This window comes from Camelus bactrianus, chromosome 11, assembly GCF_048773025.1.
Source record: "Camelus bactrianus isolate YW-2024 breed Bactrian camel chromosome 11, ASM4877302v1, whole genome shotgun sequence".
NCBI lineage: Eukaryota > Metazoa > Chordata > Mammalia > Artiodactyla > Camelidae > Camelus > Camelus bactrianus.
This window is the reverse complement of record NC_133549.1, coordinates 28,697,692-28,718,743: the sequence shown is the minus strand read 5'-3', so window position 1 is coordinate 28,718,743 and position 21,052 is coordinate 28,697,692. Positions and strand designations below refer to the sequence as shown.

Sequence of the window (21,052 nt, the reverse complement as noted above, 5' to 3'; positions counted from 1 at the left end):
GGCTCCACATGTCTGGGACAAATCGTTCCCAGAGATATTCTTCTTAAAGTGCATAGCAGAAGCCCAGGAGGCCAAACCATTCCATGCAAACATGTCAAAAAGCCTCTTCTGGCATCACATCTGCTGCCATTTCATTGGCCAAAGTCACATGCGAAGCTCAGCTTAAACGGAGAGAGGATGTAATAGTCGCTGGCTCTGCTAGGAGGCATGGCAAAGTCACAGGGCGGGGATGTGGCTGTATCGTGGTATTTGAGGCAGAGAGTAAGGCACGGAAACAGTTATGTTCCCCACCATCCCTGGTAAGGCTTGTTATCTCTTTGGAAGGGGCTGGGGCATATTTTAAACTAAACATTTTTAAATATTTGATTTACTTTTTATATATCACATTTACACTGTCTCAAGGACATTCATGATCTTGACGCAAATGTGTTGGCACTGTGGGACATCTGTACTTAGAGAACCCTGGAACCACAGTGCCTGGACAGCCGAGCATCCCGACTGCCGGAAACGCCTCTGGGGAAGAAGGGTTTGCACTTGGTGAAACCTTCAGCCTTTAACCCAAGCCTCCTAAGGAATGTGAATCATAAGTGACATAAATTATTCACTTCAAGGAAGATTCTCAGAAATGAACAGCAAGCTAGAGAAATCGCCAACAGGGCATTCATTCTTTCCAGTGTTTAGACCTCTGCTCACCGGAATAGCTGGGCATTTCTAAACTATTAAGAATTCAGATCTCAGAGAAGAATGATTCTAAGTCGTGCAGAGATTTCAAGACGACCCTGAGTTTCCTTTTCAGCCTCTTCTTCGGGATCAGGGGAATGAGCCGGAAGGCACAGTCTTGTTCATGGGAGATGCAGCAGGCCCCCTCTGCGATGTGATCTCAGGGCTGTGGGAAGGGCCTATTCTCAGCTCAAAAAGGCCTTTTCTACCTGTTGGTTGAGATGTCAGAAATTCATTCCATTTCTAAGAACTCTTCTAAGGGCTTCGCCTCTTTGGAAGACTCCTTTCAGAATGCACAACCTTGGGAGGGGAGGGGAGGAGAATTAACATTTCTCAAACACTTATTATCTTTTTGTTGTTGTGGTGGTGATGGTGAATCCTCACCCACGAGATAGATATGCTTTGCAAACTTGCTTTCTGAGTTTTTCCTTTGAAATAATTAATACATCACAGAAATATATAAGATTGGAAAATAAAAATCAAAAGAAGGAAGAGTCACTGCACTCCAGTGGTCAGAGATAATCTCTGGTAATGGTGTGGTGTATAACCCTCCAGGATTTACTCACGTGTATGTATACTTAATGCGATATTGTTATGGTCAACGTCTATCATCTTGCTGTTTATTTTTTATTTGTCTGTTCTTTTCTTTGTGGATCACTATCTTTTATTGCCTGACGTCCAGAGTTTGGTTTTTTGCTTTTTTTTTTGACATTGTTTCATACAATTTGTCTTTTTTTTTCTTTCCTGGTGAGAGGGTAAACTTCATCGCTGTTACTCCGTCTTGACTGGACCTGTTGACTGTCTTTGAGTTCATTTGTTCTATCTTCTGTCATGTCCAAGCCCTCAATTAAACCCATTCAGTAAGCTGTTCTTAAAAGTTAGAATATTTTGGGGGCAGTTTTAGGTTTACAGCAAAACTGAGCAAAGTACAGTGAGTTCTCATATACCTCCTGCCCTAGCACACGCACAACCACCCCTACAATCAAGATCCTACACCAGAGTGATACATTTGTGTTACATTTGATGAACCCACATTAACACATTATTATCATCCAAAATCTGTAGTTTACATTAGGGTTCACTCTTGATGTTGTATATTCTTTGAGCTTTGATAAATTTATGACATGTATCCACCACTTCAATGTCATGTGGAGTAATTTCATTGCCCCCAAAGTCATCTGTGCTCTATTCATCCATCCCTACACCCTACTCGCTGGCAAACATTGATATTTTAACTCTTGCCATGGTTTTGCCTTTTCCAGGATATCACATAGTTGGTATCATTCAGTATCATTCAATATCATTCAGTATTCTGGCTTTTTTTACTTAGTGATGTGCATTTAAAGCACTTCATGGCTTGATAGCTCATTTCCTTTTTAATGCTGAATAATAATCCATTGTCTGGTTGTACCATGGTTAATTTATCCGTTCATCTATTGAAACACATCTTGGGTGCCTCCAGCTTTTGGCGAATATGAGTAAAGCTGCTGTAAACATCCATGTGCAGGCTTTTGAGTAGGTATAAGCCTTCAACTGCTTTGGAGAAATACCAAGGAGTGTGTTTGCTGGATCATATGGTAAGAGTATGTTTAGTTTTGTAAAAAACCATCAAACTGTCCTCCAAAGTGGCTGTACCATTTTGCATTCCCTCTGGCAAAGAATGAGAGGTCCTGTTGCTCTCCATCCTCTGTGGAGTTCGGTGTTGGCAGTGTTCCAGATTTTGACCATTCTAACTAGTGTATAGTGGTATGTCATTGCTGTTTTAATTTGCGATTCCCAAGTGATATATGACACTATCTTTGCATGTGCTTATTTGTATATATTCTTTGACGTGTCTGTTCAGATCTTTTGCCCATTTTTAAATCAGATTGTTCTTCTTTTTAAAAGTTGAAAATATTCTTTTTATTTTACTTTCCAGCTTTATTGAGATCTAATTGGCTTATTGTGTAAGTTTAAGGTGTACAATGCATTAATTTAATACTCTTACATATTGCAAAATGAGGTGGTTCTTTTTCTTATTATTGAGTTTAAGAGTTCTTACATTTTTTGGAGGGGAGGTAATTAATTTTACTTGTTTATTATTTTTCATTTAATGTGGTACTGGGAATTGAACCCACGACCTCATGCATGCTAAGCATGCGCTCTACCCCTGAGCTATACCCTCCCCCGCGATTTTGGATAAATTCTTTATCAGACATGTCTTTTGCAAATATGTTCTCCCAGTCTGTGGCTTGTCTTCTCATTCTCAGTAAGATTTTAATTTCATATATGTTAATTTTAAATTCTAGAATATCCTTCTTATAGATTTATAGATTCTCTGTTAAAATCGTTCGCTCATCCATTTGTCAACCTTTTCTTCTATTGCCTTTAACATGTTAGTTATAGTTACAGGTAGCTAGCTAAAGTACTTGTCTGCTCACTCTAACATCTGGATCACATGCGGGTCCACCTTTGTGTTTTCCCCCCTACTTGATTATGGTCACAGTTTCCTCTCAGTGTGTCATTCAGTTTTTAATCAGGTTTGAACCAGCAGGATGGAGAGGGAAGGAACCTCTATGCCCAAACATTCTAGAATAATAAACATCACAAAAAACCCAAACAAAAAGAAAGCCCCCCAAATAAGAATGGCACCCCTTGAATTTATACAGTGCTTTAGAGTTCCCAAGGCACATTCATATGTGTCTTATCTTTTGGCTTTCCTCATTCTACCCTCGCCAACCAGGATGACGAACTGCAGGCTGTACTAAGAAGTCATCTCTAGAAGGAGATTTTGTGAGGTGACTTAGCAGCAGGCTCAGGGGGTCCTTGATCCGCTGGTGGGGCCGTGATCAGTTGTGTCCTCACCATCAAGTCCCCCCTTCTTCCTGGGCAGTTGCCACCTGCTAGATGCTACCTTTTCCAGATGACCTCGTGGCTGGGTGTGGCTGTGACAAAGTTCTCATCCTCTCATCCATGTGAGCAGAAGTGATGCGTGCAATTTCCACCTCACTGGCTTCAAATAAAATTGATTATACTGACTTCCTCTTTCCCTTCCCTTGAGCTAGAACAGGGGTGAATCTAAGAGTTCAGTTATAAGCATGCAGCTGGGGGCAATACCTTAGGGCACTGCTTCTTAAACTTTTGTGTGCTTTAGAATCACCTGGGGGCTTGCTCAGAATGCTGGGTCCCACCCCCAGAGTTTTGAATTCAGTAGGTCTGGGGTGGGGCCCAAGAACTTCCATTTCTTGCAAGTTCCCAAATGATGGACATGCCATTTGTCCAAGGACCACACCTTGAGCACCACTGCCCTAGGATATGAGGGGACAACAGGACGGACAGACTCTGGGTACTGAATGACTGGCTGGAGCAGAGCTTCTCCAACAACATGGAACTCTTGCTCCCCGACTGTTATATAAGAGATTAATATGCTTCTTTTCTTTTAAGCCACTGTGTATATTTTGGGGTCCTCTTATTAAAGCAAATGCGCCTTTACACCGTCTAGGACATAGGGTGATTGCCGAGCAGGGAATGACGACCCACGGGCAGGTTTTTGGTCAGTGATGGGCTCTAAGGTTCAATTTCCTCTTTGGTCCTGCGTATCCATCTTCCACTGAAGGAATCGTCATTTCCCCATAGGCCTTACTGTGTGGACAGCAGGACACGTGTCCCTGTTTCCAGGGCAAAGCCAACTGGACCAGAGGTGGAGCCCTAACCCAAAGGGTGCCCGCTGGAAGCTACAGGTATGGGCCGGCTCCAGCAAACAAGTTTTGGATGCCTGGGGGCCCCTCTCAAACTCTTACCTTCTCCTCATTAATCTTTTTTTATTAAGATTTTCTTACTTTAATTCCTGCAATCTCCCCTAAGTGGTTAAGCCTGCAGGCCATAAATATGAAAGGGACAATATGACTTGTTTATAAAACAGCAATTTGACGTTAGGGACCAGTGCCATGTTTAATGTAGGAGTGTAATTGGCTACTTATTATTTTTAAAAGAACCAGTGGGTTCTTTGTGATTGTGAAGCCCACTCCTTGATTGCTCATCCTCTCTTAAGAGTGAGAAACACACACACACACACACACACACACACACACACACACACACACACACACACAGAGGAGAGAACATGGTGGTGACGTCTCCCTCCAGGGCAGCCTGTGGAAAGAGAGCTTACAAGGGCCAGTGCAACTCCAGCAGCATCCTGCAGGGAAGGTGTGGGCAGGGTGCCCAGGGGCGCTCTTCCTCTCCTGCTTGGATTAGAAGAACTCATCCCTGGTGGCTGGAGCCCCCACCACCCCCTCCTCCACCGTCTGTGTACACCACACCTGTCTGGAGTCAAGTACCCCATTGGGCCCCAAGGGACAAGGAGGTGGCCTCAAAGCTTGATTTTGTTTAACCTGCATCTTGCGCACCTGTCTTCTCTGCAAAATAGCCCCTTGTTTAGAAGGGGAAAAAATCCTTACTGTTTCTATCTACCCTTACCTCCACCTCCAGAACTAGAAAATCGGACCTCAGTCCAACCTGTTACATCTAATCTGCTCTCATCTGGCCATTATTCAACTTCTCCTTTGATATCTTTTGAACTCTTTTCTTTTGCAAGGGCTGCCAGGGTCTCTCTAGCTCAGAACATCCCTCTTTCTTCTGACTCCATAAGCCACACAGTGTTTGCATCTCACCCTGTAACTTGTCCCTCACTGTATTTAAGTGCATAAGCCCGTGTACCTACATCCCCCATGTAGATCCTTCCATGGACATCAGGGACTTTAACTGCCCTCACATCGTCTAGTCTTAGCAGGCCCTCAGAAAGTCCTTGTTGGCTGGTTGACTGATGCCCCCCTGATGCCTTATTAGGAGAAAGATTTACTCTTCAAGAAGAGGCAGGCCTCTAGCTAACTTCTCTCCCTTCCTCCTTAGGAAAAGGGGCTGGATAACCTACAGGATTATAGGAACATTTCCCCCTCCTAAAGACCAAAGAAACTCAGATCACCTCAAAGGAGTTGCTTGTAGTAGGAGGGGTGACTGGATTTCATGGCCCTCAATTAGCCGCAAATGTCCCCTTTTCTTGCAGGTTCTTCTCCATTCCTGCTCCCACCATCACACAGGCCCAAGTGTGGTGAAGAGTCCTGTACACTGATAAAAACCCAAACTGAGGAACAGGCACATTGAGTCACATGCAACCAGGTAACCATCCAATTGTTGAACTTTTGCCACCTTGAGCCAAGAGCTGTCTGTACACCATCTTCTTACCTGTGGGTATTGAGTGACCTAGTGCTGAAACCCCATTTAAGATCCTGCTCTCTCAAACCACTCCTGGTGCTGACTATTGCTGGTTGGGTCCTCTGTGAAGCAGACACAAGTAGAGTAGGGAATGCCAAAGCTTTATTTATTGCGAAGTAAAGGAGACGAGAGGAAGCAAGATGGGTCAGGGGAAGCCTTCAGGTCACGATGCAGCTCTGACAAAAATCTCTGGCAGACCAACGGGATGCTCTGGACCAAAGATTTCAGGTTGGATGAGTCCTGCAGGTGGCCGACATGGGTAAGCGATTTTACTCTCACCTTGCTCAGTCATTGGACCGGGGCTTTCTGGGGAACAGAGCGGGAAATAGAGCAAACCCTGAATAGCTGGTGACTGTTAGAAATCATGCTCCTGGAAGCTGCACAGAAAATTCTTTCATAAAGGGGGATCTGAACATGCACGCATCTCCACATCTGCCATCTGGGGCACGTTTTTTTTTCTTGTTTTGTCCTTTTATCCCCTGTGGCAGAGACAGGGCAGTGGGGAGCAAGTCCAACTGCAAAAACTGCAAAAGGACTTCAAGCCTCTTGTTTACATCATGTCTGCTAACACCTGATTGGCTGGAGCAAGTCACGCGGCCCAGTCCAATTGCAAGGCGCAGGGGAGTATGTTCTGCCCACCTTGAAGCCAAGGCAAGGCTGGTTATGCTACAGGCAAGTGAAGAATTGAGACCAATAATTAGATTCACACACGATAAAGGCCCTTTGTAAACTGTGGCTTTCTGGCCACACTAGTTACTATTATTTCTACCTGTCTAAGAGCCTGGGTACCACAGACACCCCCAAGAAGGATAATCACTTGGCTAAAACCGAAAGTCACATTTGGTATCTGGAAGTCGAAAGTGCAGCTTCGGGATGGGAAAGGCCAAAGCACAAACCACCACATGGTCCTCCCAAAGCACTCGCAGGGCAGCTCCCAGGCTGGCCCGGCTGCTGGGCACCCATCAGTCTGGTGGATCAATAGCAATTTGGGGTACTAGTCGGGGCACTGTCTGAGAAACTTGCAGGAAATGAACGCAGAGAGTGCCGGCTGCTTCTCAAGTCCTTGGGAGAAGGGCAGGGAAGGGCAGGCACTATCCACTTAGCACTGGAGCCCAGCCATTCTCGGGCACTCCCTCTCCTCCTGCTGGTGGGGCCTCGATGCTCCCACCTCTTCCAGCAGCTCCTGCCTTGCCCACTCCTGGGAGGATGGAGGCTGCGGGGCCACCCCAGACTAGGAGGTGCTGCTGGGAGGCCCTGGAGAAGCTCTTGCCTCACCTCTGCTTCCTCTGCTCTCTGGTGACCTATGCACTGCTGGGTGCCGTGCTCTTCTCAGTCATTGAAGGCAGCCAGGACCTGGGGGCAGAAGACCCGGAGTTTGAGGAGTTCTTGGAGAAGCTCTGTGACATCTTGAAATGCAACAGAACAGGTAGGTGGCTCACCTGGGCAGGACAGGCCCTTTCTCTGTGGATGGAGGCAGCCCCCCTAGAGCAGGACTGCCTTGCAGGGCTCTGGTCTAGGAGCCCTCTGCTTGAATCCTCCCCATTCCTGAGTGACCTTAGGCAAGTGATTTCTCTCTGAGCCTCCATTTTCCCCTCTGTAAAATGGGGGAGAATAATGTATGGCCATTCCGGGTTGCTGTAAAGAATGTAGGAAAAGCACTGGGCACCCAGTAGGTCTCTGGAAAGACCAGCTTCCTCTCCTTTTGCCTCAGCTCCCAGCCCCACCCAGCCCAGCAGGGTCTGGGGAGGAAGTGTTGCTGGAGATTTGATGAGGTGGGGTGGGTTCGATGGGTGACCAGATCTGGGGCTAGGGGTTCTTAGGCTGGTCCTCAAAACTTACTGCACCACCCCCATGATTTCGTTCACAGAGACCAGAATTCAAGGAACAATCCAGATTGAGCTAGGACCCCCAAGATAGCAGCTTGTTCTTCCACTTCTTGTTTTTAAGTCTTTTTTTTGTCGTGGGACTCAGAGAAGAACCTGGGTCCTTGTTCTAGTCCCAGTTACTCTCCCAGTTTGTGATCTGGGGCAGAGCAGTTGCCCTCTCTGGGTCTCAGTCTGTCAGCGAGCAGAAGTCCCACCATCTCAGGCCTGCCAATCACAGGGACCCTGTGGGCATAATAGACATGAAGCCTCTAGGAAGGATTTTTATAAATGTCCTTATTGCTTTTCATTTGTATTTGTCACTTTATTCTGTTGTGTCCCCTAATCTTGCAAAGATGTCCTCAACAGAGCAAGATAACATACTAGAGATTAAATAAATGAATAAAAGATAACAGAAAGACAGACTCTAAAAGTCAGGGGAAGAGCAGGGTCCCTCCCTTGGTATGACAGGTCCTCAGCCAGGCTGTTAATAACTCCTCTGAGCTTACTGTGGGAGGTCCTTTTAGTAGGGGCTGACCAGAGGCTGGTGACAGGCGACAGAGTCTCCCCTTGGTGGGGGGTCCTACTCCTTCTCTCTGCATCTATGCCAGACAGACACACACCGACTCATCTGACCCAGCAGATGCCACCTGCCACTGGACACTGTTTTCCAAACCTGGCCACGTATCAGAATTGCCCAAGGAGCTTGTCTGAAATGCACGTTCCCAGGCTCTTCCCCCAAACCACTTAACTAAGATCTCTGAGGCTGGGCTGGGAACCTTATTTTTAAAAAGTTTCCTGGGTGATTCTGATGCTCAGAATAGTATGGGAAAACAGAGCAAAATGTCTATTTTGTACCAATTTTCGCTGGAGATTAAAATGCAGACCCTGTGCCAAATGCTTTTCACACACCATCTCACTTAATCCTCATACCAACCCAACGGGGTGGGTATGAATGTCTCCCTTTTACAGATTAGGAAACTGAGGCCCTGAGAGTTAAGTGACTTGTCCAAGGTCACCCACTAGAAAGTGGAGCCAGGGATTCAACCCCAGGCATTTAGATTCCAAAGCCAGAGCTTTTCACTACCATGTCATGCTGCCTCCCTGATGGGGAAACTGAGGCTCAGAAAGAAGCCTCTTGTCCACAGCTCCTAGTCAGGGTCAGAGCTGAGTCTAGAGTGCAGGTGTCTGGACTCCCAGGTTGGTGCCCATTCAAATGAATGTGACGTCCTGGTGTGTGCCAGGCTCTATGACATCCTCTTACAACTGAACCCACTGGCTGGTGGCTTCTAGGATCCCCAGATCCACTGACTGCTAGGCCGAGGAACCATTTGGGAACCTCCCTGAGAAACCAGGGCCTGCAGACCTGCCTCTGCCAAGGCTTTCCAGACATCGTCAGGGAGCCGCCCCAGTATGATCACCAAGCTCCATCAGGCTGAATGGTCTCCAGGAGTGGGTACAGTTTGCAATCATGCAACTACTTGCATTTTATTAAAGATTTTATTCTTTCTGTTTTCAAGATCCCAGGGAAAGAGACAGAGCAGAAGTTAGTAGGCCCTTTTGCAAGGCTCAGCAAGTTCAGAAAGGCTGCATAGCAATTCTATGGCTGAGCTCAGGCTGGACCCCCGAGGACCTCTTTCTTGGGGGCTCATCACTCGTAGTTTGCTGTAGTGGCCTCCTAATCTCTGCAGGTACTGGAGCAGGACCTAAACTACAGAGACATTTAAGAGGGCTCTGAGAGCCTTCACTTTGTGTTGATGAGGACCACAAGGCAGTGGGCATGCCAGTCCCTGAGGAAGACTCCTTCACCTGGGCGGGAGGGACCTATTTTAAAGAGTGGAAACTTCCCTCTCACACTGGTCGTCTCTTTCTTGAGTTGAGGAAAGCAGGAAACGGGATCTTGGGAAACTGCTGCAGAAGGCGAAGCCCCAGTGGTTTAGCAGGTCTGCAGACTGGTCCTTCCTGAGCTCACTCTTTTTCTGCTGCACAGTGATCAGCACAGTGGGTAAGTCCAAGGCCAAGGGCAGGCCTGCCAGAGAGAGCTGGGAATGGGGGATGGGGGCCCTTGGTGAGGATGCTAGAATGTTCAATTCATTTTGTGTAAGAAACATTTGTGGAGTGCCTACCCTGTGCTCAGGGAGACAGCAGCGAGCAGGGCTGCCACTGGCACATTTGTGCCAATTAGGAAAGAATGCTCTTCCTTCGGGTGGGTGCAGCCCTGCGTCTGGGCGGAGGGAGGCCGGAGCGAACAGGGTGTGGGCTGTGTTTCAGATTCTTCTTGTCCCCTGGCGAGTAGTGCTCGTGTACAAAACACAACCTGCCTTGTACCTGCCTGCCTGTGTTTCTGGACTGGGCAGCAACCAAATGTGGTCAGTGTGATGTGCTCAGGGTGTTACGGGAGCACAGCTGCTCCAGGCTTAGGGATGGTCCCAGAGGCAGGACTTAAGTGGTGAGCGCATTTGAAAGGGTCCCTTAGGGAATGAAGCCATGCTGTGTCGGAGAAGGAGAGAAGTCACCAGGCTGGGGGAAGGGGGCCGCTTGGGACTGAGAGGACAGCATGGCAAGGGCCCAATAGCAAAAGGAATGCCAGGCTTTGTAAGGAGGTGAAGTTTGGGTGAAGAGGGGTGAGAGAGGAGGGGCTGGACCACGGGCAGGCCCTGTGAGCCAGGCTAAAGCAGTTGGGTTCATACTGAGGGCGGGCGGGGCATCCAAAGGGTTTTAAGCTCATCACTCCAGAAAGATCCCTCCAGCCGCAGTGTGGAGGTGGACCAGAGAGGGTAAGACTGGCAGCAGAAAGACCAGTAGGGAGATTTCTGCAAGGGTCTAGTGGGAGATGATGATGGCCTAAAACAGGAAATGGTCATAAGGATGGAGAAGAGGGGTGGATTGAGGGAGGACTTTGGAGGCAGCAGGTCTGCAGCAGGTAGATTTGAAGAGCTGGGGTGGGTGGGACTGGCCAGTTTAGGGGAGGGTGGTGAGGATGCTGGATCTGGAGATGGAGGTGATGATTCAGGTCAAAGTTGAGATGGTCATGTGCCTTTAACTGGAAACACCCAGCCTTGTTGGAAATGTGGGTGTGGGGCTCTGGGTGGAGCTAGGGAGTGGGTTTCAGACTCAGCATGTTAATGGCAATCGACTCTGCGGGAGTGGAGGAAGGCGTGGTGTAGAGAGGGAGGATGCTAACTGGAGCCGGGAGCACCAGCAATGAGGCAAGGGAGGAGGGGGAGCTGCAGTGGTAACAAGAGCTAACCGTTGTCTGCAGATACCTTGCTAAGCTGCCTCCTTTACTGGCCAGAGTGAATCGGGTCAGGGGGCCCGAGCCCAGAGAGGGGATGTCAGGGTCAAAGGTCATGCTGTGAGTGGAACTGGTGCCCACGATAGACATGGAGGCTCTGAGTCCAGTGCTCTCTCCCCAAAGTAGGCTGCCAGCTTTTCAGGGGCTTGGGGTGCTGTGGTGTCCCTGCCCACCCCTGCAAGGAAAGCCTGGCTGTGCCTGGGAAGCAGGGGCCACTCAGATACCTGTGTCCAGTTGGAGTGGACGGCAGTGCCCAGGAAGGAAGGCACTTGGACAGAGGAAGGAGCTGGCCTCCCCCTGATCCCTGCATGTGCTTTAATTTGTGTCTCTAGCTCCAAGCAAAGGAAAGACTCCTTCCCTGTGAGCCATCATCCTAGGGCAGGCGGGCGCTTCCAGGGCCCGGGGCAGCGGGGAGGGTGAGGGGCAGAGCCGCCCCACTGCAGGGACTATCTGCTTGTTTAAAGATGGGTTCTGTGACTGTCCCATTCAGCAGCGAGCTTGGGCTCTGGGACAGACGTCGTTGCCAGCAAAGCAGAAGCAGGGCACAGCTGGCCTTTTCAGGGACCTCACAGCTCGAGGGAACGCTTTGAGGGAGCAACCATTACAGGGGAGCAGCAACTGTAGGGAAGAGACTGGAAGCAAAGGGGCTGAGGGTATGGGGGTTAATTTGTTTTTTCTCAAGAATGAGAGGAGACTGATCTAAGGCAGCGTCTTGGACTAGATGATTCTTGGTGGTGGGGGCTGTCTTGTGCGGATTGTAGGATGTTTAGAATCATTCCCTGGCTCCACCCCCAGATACACCTGCCTTTTCCCCTGTTGCCTGCTCCGGTTGCAACGGCCAAAAATGTCTCTAGACGTTGCCCACTGTCCTTTGGGGGAGCAAAATTGCCCCTGTTGAGAGTCACTGATCTAATGCAACGGTTATCAAAGTGTGGTCCCTGGACCAGTGGTGTGAACATCACCTGAGAACTTGTTAGAAATGCGAAATAATTCTCAGACCACACCCTAGACCTACTGGGTCAGAAACTATGGATGTGGGGCCTGCAATTTGTGTTTTCACCAGTTCTCCAGGTGATTCTGATGCACACGGATGTCTGAGAAGCACTGACCTGGGATAAGGATTCTCAGGCCCGGCCGTACATCAGAATCACCTGGATATCTTTTACCTCCCCTCATGCCTGGACCCCACACCAATCAAGTCAGACTTGCTAGGGACAGGCCCAGGCATCTGTATTTTTCAGAGCCCTCCAGGTGATTCTAATGGGAGTCCAGGCTAGGAACCATTGATCTAATGGAAATGCATCAGCTTGGTTTAAATTTCAAGAAAATGATGCTGCTCCTCATGTTATAAGTCTATTAGGACATGCCATCCAGTAATTACAACTGGAAGAGGATGTAGGGAAGGTTCTGAACTGCCTGTCATCAGTCGTGGTCCTGCTGGTAATGCTGCTTCCTGCCCTGCAGCTCTGGGTCACCTGAAATGCACCTGACCTTGATGCTGAAAAAGGGACTCCCAATGGGTGTGAGGTTAGTCAATGCCCAGGCACTTCCCATCAGGTCAGCCTGCTGGCACTAGGAAGTGAAGTGCATGGGCTAAGTGGAGTGGACTAATGGACTTGGAATATATGCGTGGGTTATAAGAAATAACAGGATTCTCCATTATGCGTTTCAGCATTCAGTAATTGGGATAGTCAATGCATTTCCTTGGTAGGGACCGTGTCCTCTCAGAGACTTGCTTCCTTGATGCGTTTTCGAGAATGTGGCATATCTTTTGGATTGTAAACATGTTCCACCCAGAGGCAGCCCCCAAAACTTTGCTTATAGTCCACTAAACCCACCTTTGCCAAGGAGAGCGTGCGTGGGGGGGGGGGACTGGGCGAGAGGCGCGCACCCTTGTCAGCTGTGAGCTGTGTGACCCCAGACGAGTCACCTGACTTACTGTTCCTTGTCCATTAAACACAGTAATAATGGTGGTTGTCAGCATGAGAGGTTCTGCTCTGCAGGGAATTCTGACTCTAAAGGGCACTTTGCTCCATAAATCCTGTAAGAAATATAATACTCTTTTCTTTAAATAAAATAAATCTTACCCTGGAACCCTGTCCTGGAGGCTGGGGGGTTTCCACTGGGGAACTTCTCCTGACTTTCCTAGGGGTGCATGAGAACTGGGGGCTTATGCAACATCTGGAAAGCTGGGGGGCCTTGTGGCTACTACTGACATCCCTAAGGACTGCCGGCCCTGGGGGGGCCCATGGCCAGCTTGGGCATGGCCACCTTTGCTGACACCTGGGGCTGGACTCCTTTGAGACTCCTTGGCTAAACTGACCCACTCCCTGGTGTGTCTGGGGAAGCCGTGGTTTTAGCACTTCAGGTCTCATGGTCTGGGAAACGCTTCAGTCCTGGGCACATCGGGCACTTGGTCACCTTATCCAGGGCCCCCCTCTGCCCCCCACCTCCTCCCTCTCCCTGAGGCCCCACCCCTATCTGTGGTTCTGGGGTTTCACTGAAGCCTAGCTGAGAAGCTGTCAGAGGTCACTTCTGCAACGTCCTCTCCCTGAGCTGAGGGCAGGAGCTGCTGGAGACTGTCAGGGGACAGGGAAGGGAAACCAAGGCAGCGGAAAGGCTGGGCATCCTCCTTGCAAGCCTGCCCCATGGAACACACCCGGGTTTCTGACGGGAGGTTTAGTCATGGTGGGCTCACTCCTGACTCTTGTGCTGTTGGGTCCTGCTGGACAGGTGGGGAGCTGAGTTCAAGGCTTTGCTTCCCTCTCGACTAGGGGCTCCCAGGTGGGGCCTGACCTCTGCCTGTTCCTCATTGTACCACAACCCCACCCACGAGAGCCTGCCAGAGAGTAGTTGCTGAATAAATGCGAATCCAGGTGGATGCCTTTGTTCTAATCATTAATGGGACAGTCCTGTTAATTTTGCATCTCCATCTATAATTGCATTCTCATTAGGGTGCTTATTTGATTCCTCTCTGCCTCCCCCAGGAAACCAGAAGCTCAGTGAGGTTGGATCCCATAATTACTCTGCTCACCACTGTGCCTCAGTGCATGCAGTAAGCGCTCAAATGCACAGACAATAATGCACATAGACTTCACCGCCCCAGCCATCACATGGTGCCTCATAGAAGCAGCCCAGGAGGCATGGAGTTCTCTGGGATGGATGCAAACTGAAGTGACCCATGGAGGCCACTGGTGAGGGTGGGTGGCCTGGTGAGGGTGGGTGGCCTGACCTCCTGCACAGGCCTGGAAGGTAGAGCCTGAGGCCAGAGTTTGCCAAGGAAGCTGCAGCCCTGGAGGAGGTTGGGGCCCAGCCAGCCCAGGAATTGCCTTCCAGTTAATTTACATAATTGGGCTGGGGTTTTCTGTGTTAATCATCCTCTAAGACACCAAAAATTAAACACAGGCATTAAATACAAAAGTGCCTCCCTCTTTGTTGAAGGTGCTAAGCTTGCCCACTCCAGAAGATCCAATGAGTTGCGCTGGAGGGGTTGACAGTCCTTTGCTCCTGCCCCTCTGGAGACACGAGGGTGGGGCTCGGGTGATGGAAGGAGGGGGCTCCTGAAGAATATGGAGGCCTCAGCACCTCCCCTCGCACCTTTGCTCGGCTGACCTGTTCTAGATGGTTGGGGGGGTCCCACCCGCTCAGTGCTCCTGACCCAGTGGAGGGAGCTGGCTTGGTAGCGGGATGGCTCCAGGGGGTTGACCCCTAACTCCACACATATGCTCTTGGCTATGTCTCTTTGCTTCTCTGAGCCTCAGTTTCCCCATCTGTGATGATAACAATGCCTACCTGTGAAGGTGGTTGATACCCAGCCCCCAGTATCCACAGCTATTGTTAGAATGAGGACACGACCCCCCGAAGGACACGCCCCCTGTGTGGGAGGCGCTGGTCAACATACAAAGCAGGGATTGTCATCCCCAGTTTCCCAATAAGAAACCTGAAGATGTGAGCAGTTGAGTAACTTCCTAGTAAATGGCAGAGCTGGGACTGGAACCAAAGACCTCAGGTGCTGGGGTCCTCACCACTTCACTCATTTCTGAACATGTTTTCTCATTCACTAAACCACAAACAGCTCTGAGGGTGATTGAATTTTGCTCACCTTCCATCTTTCTACCATCCCAAATGCCATGTACGTTGCTGTACAGGCCACTGGCACATAATACTTGCCTACAAGTAGAAATGAACATAGAAGCCCAGACTTCCCAGGGAGGACAAGGGTGGCTTCTTCAAAACCAGTGCCTTCATGGAGGATGATGGAGGCAGAGCCATCACACCCTCCCACCTGCGCTCAGCGTGTTCCTCCAGGTGAGCGGGCCCATCCTCTCCCAGATGCTCAGAAATGAAAATGTAAAATGAGAGGCAGACAGCTCACTCCCAAACATGAGCTTGTCCCTGCCAAGGACATTTCAGGTCAAAGATCTGGACATGACTTGTTCCTTATCCTAAAGAGAAGCCTGGTTTCACCTCCTGCTCCTCCGCCACCAAAGCAGACCTAACGTCAGACAAGCATACGATTGTCTTAAGATGATTATTTTAAAACTCATTGTGTAAAAATGTCATGCCAAGAAAGGGAAATGGCAGAAGGTCTCTTTAAAGCTTTTTTTTTGGGGGGGGGGTGGGGCTCAGCAGGAAGAGCAAACAGTCCCGGGCTCTGTCCTCTTTTTCAGGTTACAGCCACGTCTACCCTGTCACCAGGCTCGGCAGGTACCTGTGCATGCTCTATGCACTCTTTGGCATCCCCTTGATGTTCTTGGTCCTCACGGACATGGGCGACATCCTGGCAACCATCTTATCCACCTCTTACAATCAATTCCGAAAACTCTCTTTCCTCCCTGCTCCCCGCCCCAAATGGTGCCCCCGACTGCCCTGCAAAAGAAGGTCTGACGCCAAGCCCGAGGATGAAGCCGTCCCACGGATTGTCATCAATGCCCCAGAGGTCCCGGGCCCCAAAGCTGGCAGGCGTCCCTCAGCCTCCAGCAGCAACATGGAACTGTTTGAGAGACTTCTAGCTCGAGAGAAAGAGAACAGGCTGCAAGTGCCTCCTGGGGCCATGGGGAAGAGCAGCTCGTGTCCCGAGCTGATGTCCGGGATGCTTTCCTCCTCCATCATCAGCAACCTGGACGAGGTGGGGCGGCAGGTGGAGAGTCTGGACCTCCCGCTCCCCATCATTGTCCTCGTTGTCTTCGCCTACATTTCCTGTGCGGCCGCCATCCTCCCTGTCTGGGAGACGCGGATGGACTTTGAGAACGCCTTCTATTTCTGCTTTGTCACGCTGACCACCATTGGGTTTGGGGACACTGTGTTAGAACACCCGCACTTCTTCTTATTCTTCTCCATCTATATTATTGTTGGGATGGAGATTGTGTACATTGCTTTCAAGTTGGTGCAAAACAGGTTGATTCACATGTACAAAAATCTCATGCTGTTCTTTGCAAAAGGGAAGTTTTGCCACCCTTTTAAAAAGTGAAGACTCCACCATCTCCTGTGTGACAACACCGGCCACGCTGGTTATCTTGCCTTGTCTTTGGGGGCAGTGTAGTTAGAGTTGGTGGCACTGCAGCCTGTCACCTGGGACCTCAGAAACAAATCCTGTATGATGACTGATTTCAGCCCTGCAGAAGTGTGGCCAATGTCCTTCCTACTGGGACATTAAACAAACATGATCACCATCCTCCATACTCCACTTAATTGCCCTGTCTTCATTTTTCAAAAGCCCCTCCAAATGTAGATAAAACACCTTATAGATGTCACTGGATTTCCTGCAATGTAAAAAAAAAAATACCTTTGTTTTTGCAATTTGTACTTTTTCAGCTAAATTAAAATCTTCCCGAGCTGCTCCCCATTTATCTTTGATGGAACAGAACTACTCTGAGCCACTTCCTTTTCTTGAACGCCTGCACGAATGGGGCAAGGTCAGTCCAGTCCCCGCCCTTGTAAATTACACTGACAACACTGAGTGGAATAGTCACCTGTGTTCACAGGGGGCCTGCATATTTCCTGATTGCCAGGTTCGGCGTAGACCAGGGATCTCAGCAAGCAGCACTGATCGGCACCTCCTGACTGAGTCGGCCTGTGAAAGTGTTGATACCTATGTGAATGGGTTGGTACGAGAAAGAGCTGGCACTCATTCCGTGGGTACGCTCCTGAGCTGGCATGTGTGGCAGAGCCACAGGTGCCTAGGTGACATCCTTGAAGTCACAGTAGCCCAGTTTATGTGCAGCAAAGCCCCTCAGACCCAAAGGTAATCAAGACTGGCCACTCAGATGACAGCACATGATCAGAAGGAAGGGCTATTCAAAGTTTCGCTAAGCAAACATTCATGGAGTGCTTGCTGTTTTCCAGGCTCAGAGAGGATCCTAAAGACAATCAGGTACATCCTGAGAACTATGGAGGTAATTACAGGTGGTGTTGAATCTCTCAGACACAGACACTCCCTCCTCGAGGCAGTAGAAAGTCCTGTTCAAAGGCAAACATGGAGTTTGTCAGGGATACATATTATGCAAATTAAGGGTCACATCGTTTGCTTATTTCATTTGCTAGTGGGTATTCTCCTGTGGTTCTGGGGAGGTGGCCAGCCATACCTCCCTGCTCCTCATTTCTCGCCTCTCTGCCCCATGCACCCCGTATTCCCTCCACTTTGAGCTTTTCACTCCTGCACCCTTGGGCAGGAATGTATGTTCATTCCTCCAGGCCTTTGCTTTGTGGTTCTCAACCTTGCCTGTCCACTGATACCTGGGGGCTTCAAAGAGTGCCCGTGTTTCCCCCTCCCCTTGAGACTCGGACGTCATTGGTCGGGGGTGCCACCTGGGCTTTTTAAAAGGTCCCCAGTTGATCCCAGTGTGTGGTCAGAGTTGAGAACCTTGCATGAGCTGCTCTCAGCATGAATGCCCTCCTCCTTTCTAGAATCGATGAAGATTTAACTTCATGCTTCAGCCCACATGTCCCCTCCTCTGGATAGTGTCCTCTGACTCCTGGAAGTGGTCACCCTGGTCTCCTCCATGCTCCCACTGCATTCACTGTAACCCCTTCCTCTGTTACAGGATTGTAACTAGGTCCTCTCCAAACTCTGAGCTGCAAGAATAAAATAATATGTCTTTTTCATTATTATTTTTCTCTTTCTTTTAATCCTCTCATCTGTACTTCGCAGTGTCTGCCACACATGGGAGAACTCAGGGCAGAATTTAGGTGCACAGATGCCCAGGAGAGCAGCCATCACTTACTACACACCCAACTCACCCAGACCCCAAGCCGAGTCCGTCCCTAAGTGACCGCCAGGTGGCGCCACCAGACCGCGCGGGGCCCGCTCTCTGGCGCCAGCAGGTGGCGCATCCGCCACCCAGAGCCTCAGAGGAAAGGGCCTCTGGGAGCGGTTGTTTCCTTCCTGGTCCTTTGGAAAGGGGGGCCTCCGACCCGTTTTCCTCCCTGGCCCTGAGAGGGGATGCCTCGGACTTCTGTCCTCGCCACAGACATCCAGTGAAGCAACACCTCGGACCCATGTCCTCGGAGCCATGTCCTCGGAGCAGCTGCCTTGGACGGCTGTCTTGGGACCCTCAAATCACATGTCCTGCCAAGCTCAGGTCAGTGCCAGAAATGTTACCGCTTGAGTCTCAGCCATTTGATGGGTGATGTCCTGTCAGTAACGCCACCATTACCTCCCTTTCACCCTGGATGTGTCCTTCTCAGACCCACCAGCCTTGCTCAGGAGAGCAGGGCCTTCCCAGTGGTTTGGAGCTTGCAAGAAAGACACCTGGAAGCTTCCACAATATGCAGATGACCTGCCCCGTCTGCAGTCTGCTGGGTGGGAGGCCCTGGGAGTGATGCCCTCAAGTGGCTGTGTCCTGGCGCTGCGGCTCACTTTTTGTTTCTAAGCTGCTGCCTGGTGATTCTCACTGAGAACCACTGTCCTAAGTGGGAGTTGGTGGGGGGGGGGGGCGCCCAGGGCCAGGCAAGCTCTGACCAAAGGGGGCTTGGGGAGGCCTAGTAAGACTGTAGGGACAGAGGGACTAGGACTCAGAAGACCTGGCTGGAGTGCCAGTTCTGGCTGTGGCCCTGCTTCTGGGTCTCTCCAGAAAGGAGAGCATGGGCCTGTGCAGCGCCTGTGGTCCTGCTGACCTCCTGGGTTTGAGTGGCTGCTGCTTTGATGGGTGGGAAGTTGAAGTGACCTGTTCTCCTAGGGCACTGGTCTGTGGGCTACTGGATGCCTTGCTCTGAACTGGGAGGGTGCCTGGCAAATGGGCAGGAGGTTTAATGAGTTTTAATGAGCAACTAATATGTGCCAGGCTCTCAGCCCGTGTTACACATTTAAACCTTTTAGGCTCCATCTACGTGGTTCATGGTATGTGGCCCCCGCATGGGGCTGGAGTGCAGTAGGTACTCAGTATATGTCTGTGGTGTGACTAAATCCCTATGACTGACCTACAGAGAAGATGAATGCTGGTGCTCAGGTCAGAGCCTTTACCCTGAATGCTTGTGCCAGACCACGGGGGTGGGCTCCGCTTAGAACTGCTGGAACTTTCCCTAACACTAACCCCTCCCCAATTTGGGTGGGTCAGGCTGAGCCCTAGAAGGTGGTGCTTGAAACAAAGGATCAGAGCCTTTCACTGACTCTGATCAAGGTCCGTGTGTCAAAGGCAGAAGTGATTTATCCGGAAACTGATAAAGTTTAAGGTCATGGTTTTTGGCTCACCCGGGACTCCCTTAGCCAGAACACACCCTGACAATGTGCTACACAGTTGTATGTGTTTGTATTTGTCAGCATTTTGATTTGTTAGTTTTTTTCTCATTCTAAAGAAATATTCGTATTCAAATCTAGTTTTGAATTGGTAATTTTGTATGTTTTTCATAAAGAGGGCCCTTTAAATTGAATAAATGTCCCAAACATGCCCCTAGCTGATAGGTACTCAACAGAAGGAAATGCTGTCCAGGGGGACATCCGCTTAAGCCAGCCTCCTGCTGGCCTTTCCAATGTCCTCCCCAGACAGAGGTCCAGCCACATTCCCATTGGCCACCGGGTCCCCTCCAGCCACACCGGCCTGTGTGCACACAGTGAATAACCTTAGGTGAGGTCACAAACTAACAATATTTGTGCCCTGGTTTCTGCTAGGCGGTAAGACTGCCCACTGTCCAGAGACGCCCAGAAGGAGGATAGAGTCAAGAGGAAGGCACTTGGACACCAGCCCAGAAACTTCCCCAGAGCTCCCTCATTGTGCAGACCAGGAAGCAACAATGCAGCCTAGTGGTTAAGGCCTTTGCCTGTGGACATGGGCTGGCTGGCCAGTCAACACAGAGACAGTACTGACCTCAAAGGGTTACTGTGAGGATCGAACAAGATGATCCATGTGAGGTGCTGTAGCCCAGTGCCCAGCTTCGTGAGCTCCTAAAAACTTCCTAGCTGTTTCTGCTTTCTCCAGCCCCTCTCACTGTGATTGGGGAAAAGGGTGCATTTAGTCAGCTTGCAGGACACTCAGTGAGCCCCGCAGATTCTGGGGGTGGTCCCGATCTTGTGGACCCAGGCAGCAAGGGCAGCCCCCACCCAGGTGGGGCACCTGCAGTGGCCAGCACCCCAGCACACATGGGGTAGGGGCATCCTTCCCCGGCTCCCCACTTGGTACCCTGGGGTCCCCTGGCATGACTGCATCCTTCGTCCCCAGCCTGCGTTTGGCTCTTCCTCTTGGCTTCCACAATACCACGTTGTCTGCTGTTCTGTCTCTGAGGCTCGTGATTTTTGCTGGGCCCTCCTCACTGGGCTCCAGGGCTTACAGCTTGGACCCTTCATTCCTTCCCAGTCTCCATCCCCTCTCTTTGGCCTCATCCACTCTGGTGGATATAAGCACCATCTCCAGTCCTGGCTTCCCCCTAGAACGGCAGGCTCATGACTGCTTCCCCAGTATCCCTCCCCAGCAAGTCCAGGACTGGGCTC

The 21,052-nt window shown here is 50.1% G+C and overlaps 1 protein-coding gene across 1 annotated transcript; it reads left to right on the top strand.

Moving 5' to 3' along the window:
* Positions 1 to 7,041: 7,041 nt before the first annotated feature.
* On the top strand, positions 7,042 to 16,600 carry KCNK18 (potassium two pore domain channel subfamily K member 18). The gene is made up of 3 exons (XM_010969919.3): positions 7,042 to 7,399; positions 9,712 to 9,840; positions 15,801 to 16,600. The coding sequence occupies exons 1-3, from the start codon at positions 7,132 to 7,134 to the stop codon at positions 16,598 to 16,600; spliced, it is 1,197 nt and encodes a 398-aa protein (XP_010968221.2). The 5' UTR covers positions 7,042 to 7,131.
* The last annotated feature ends 4,452 nt before the right edge of the window (positions 16,601 to 21,052 follow it).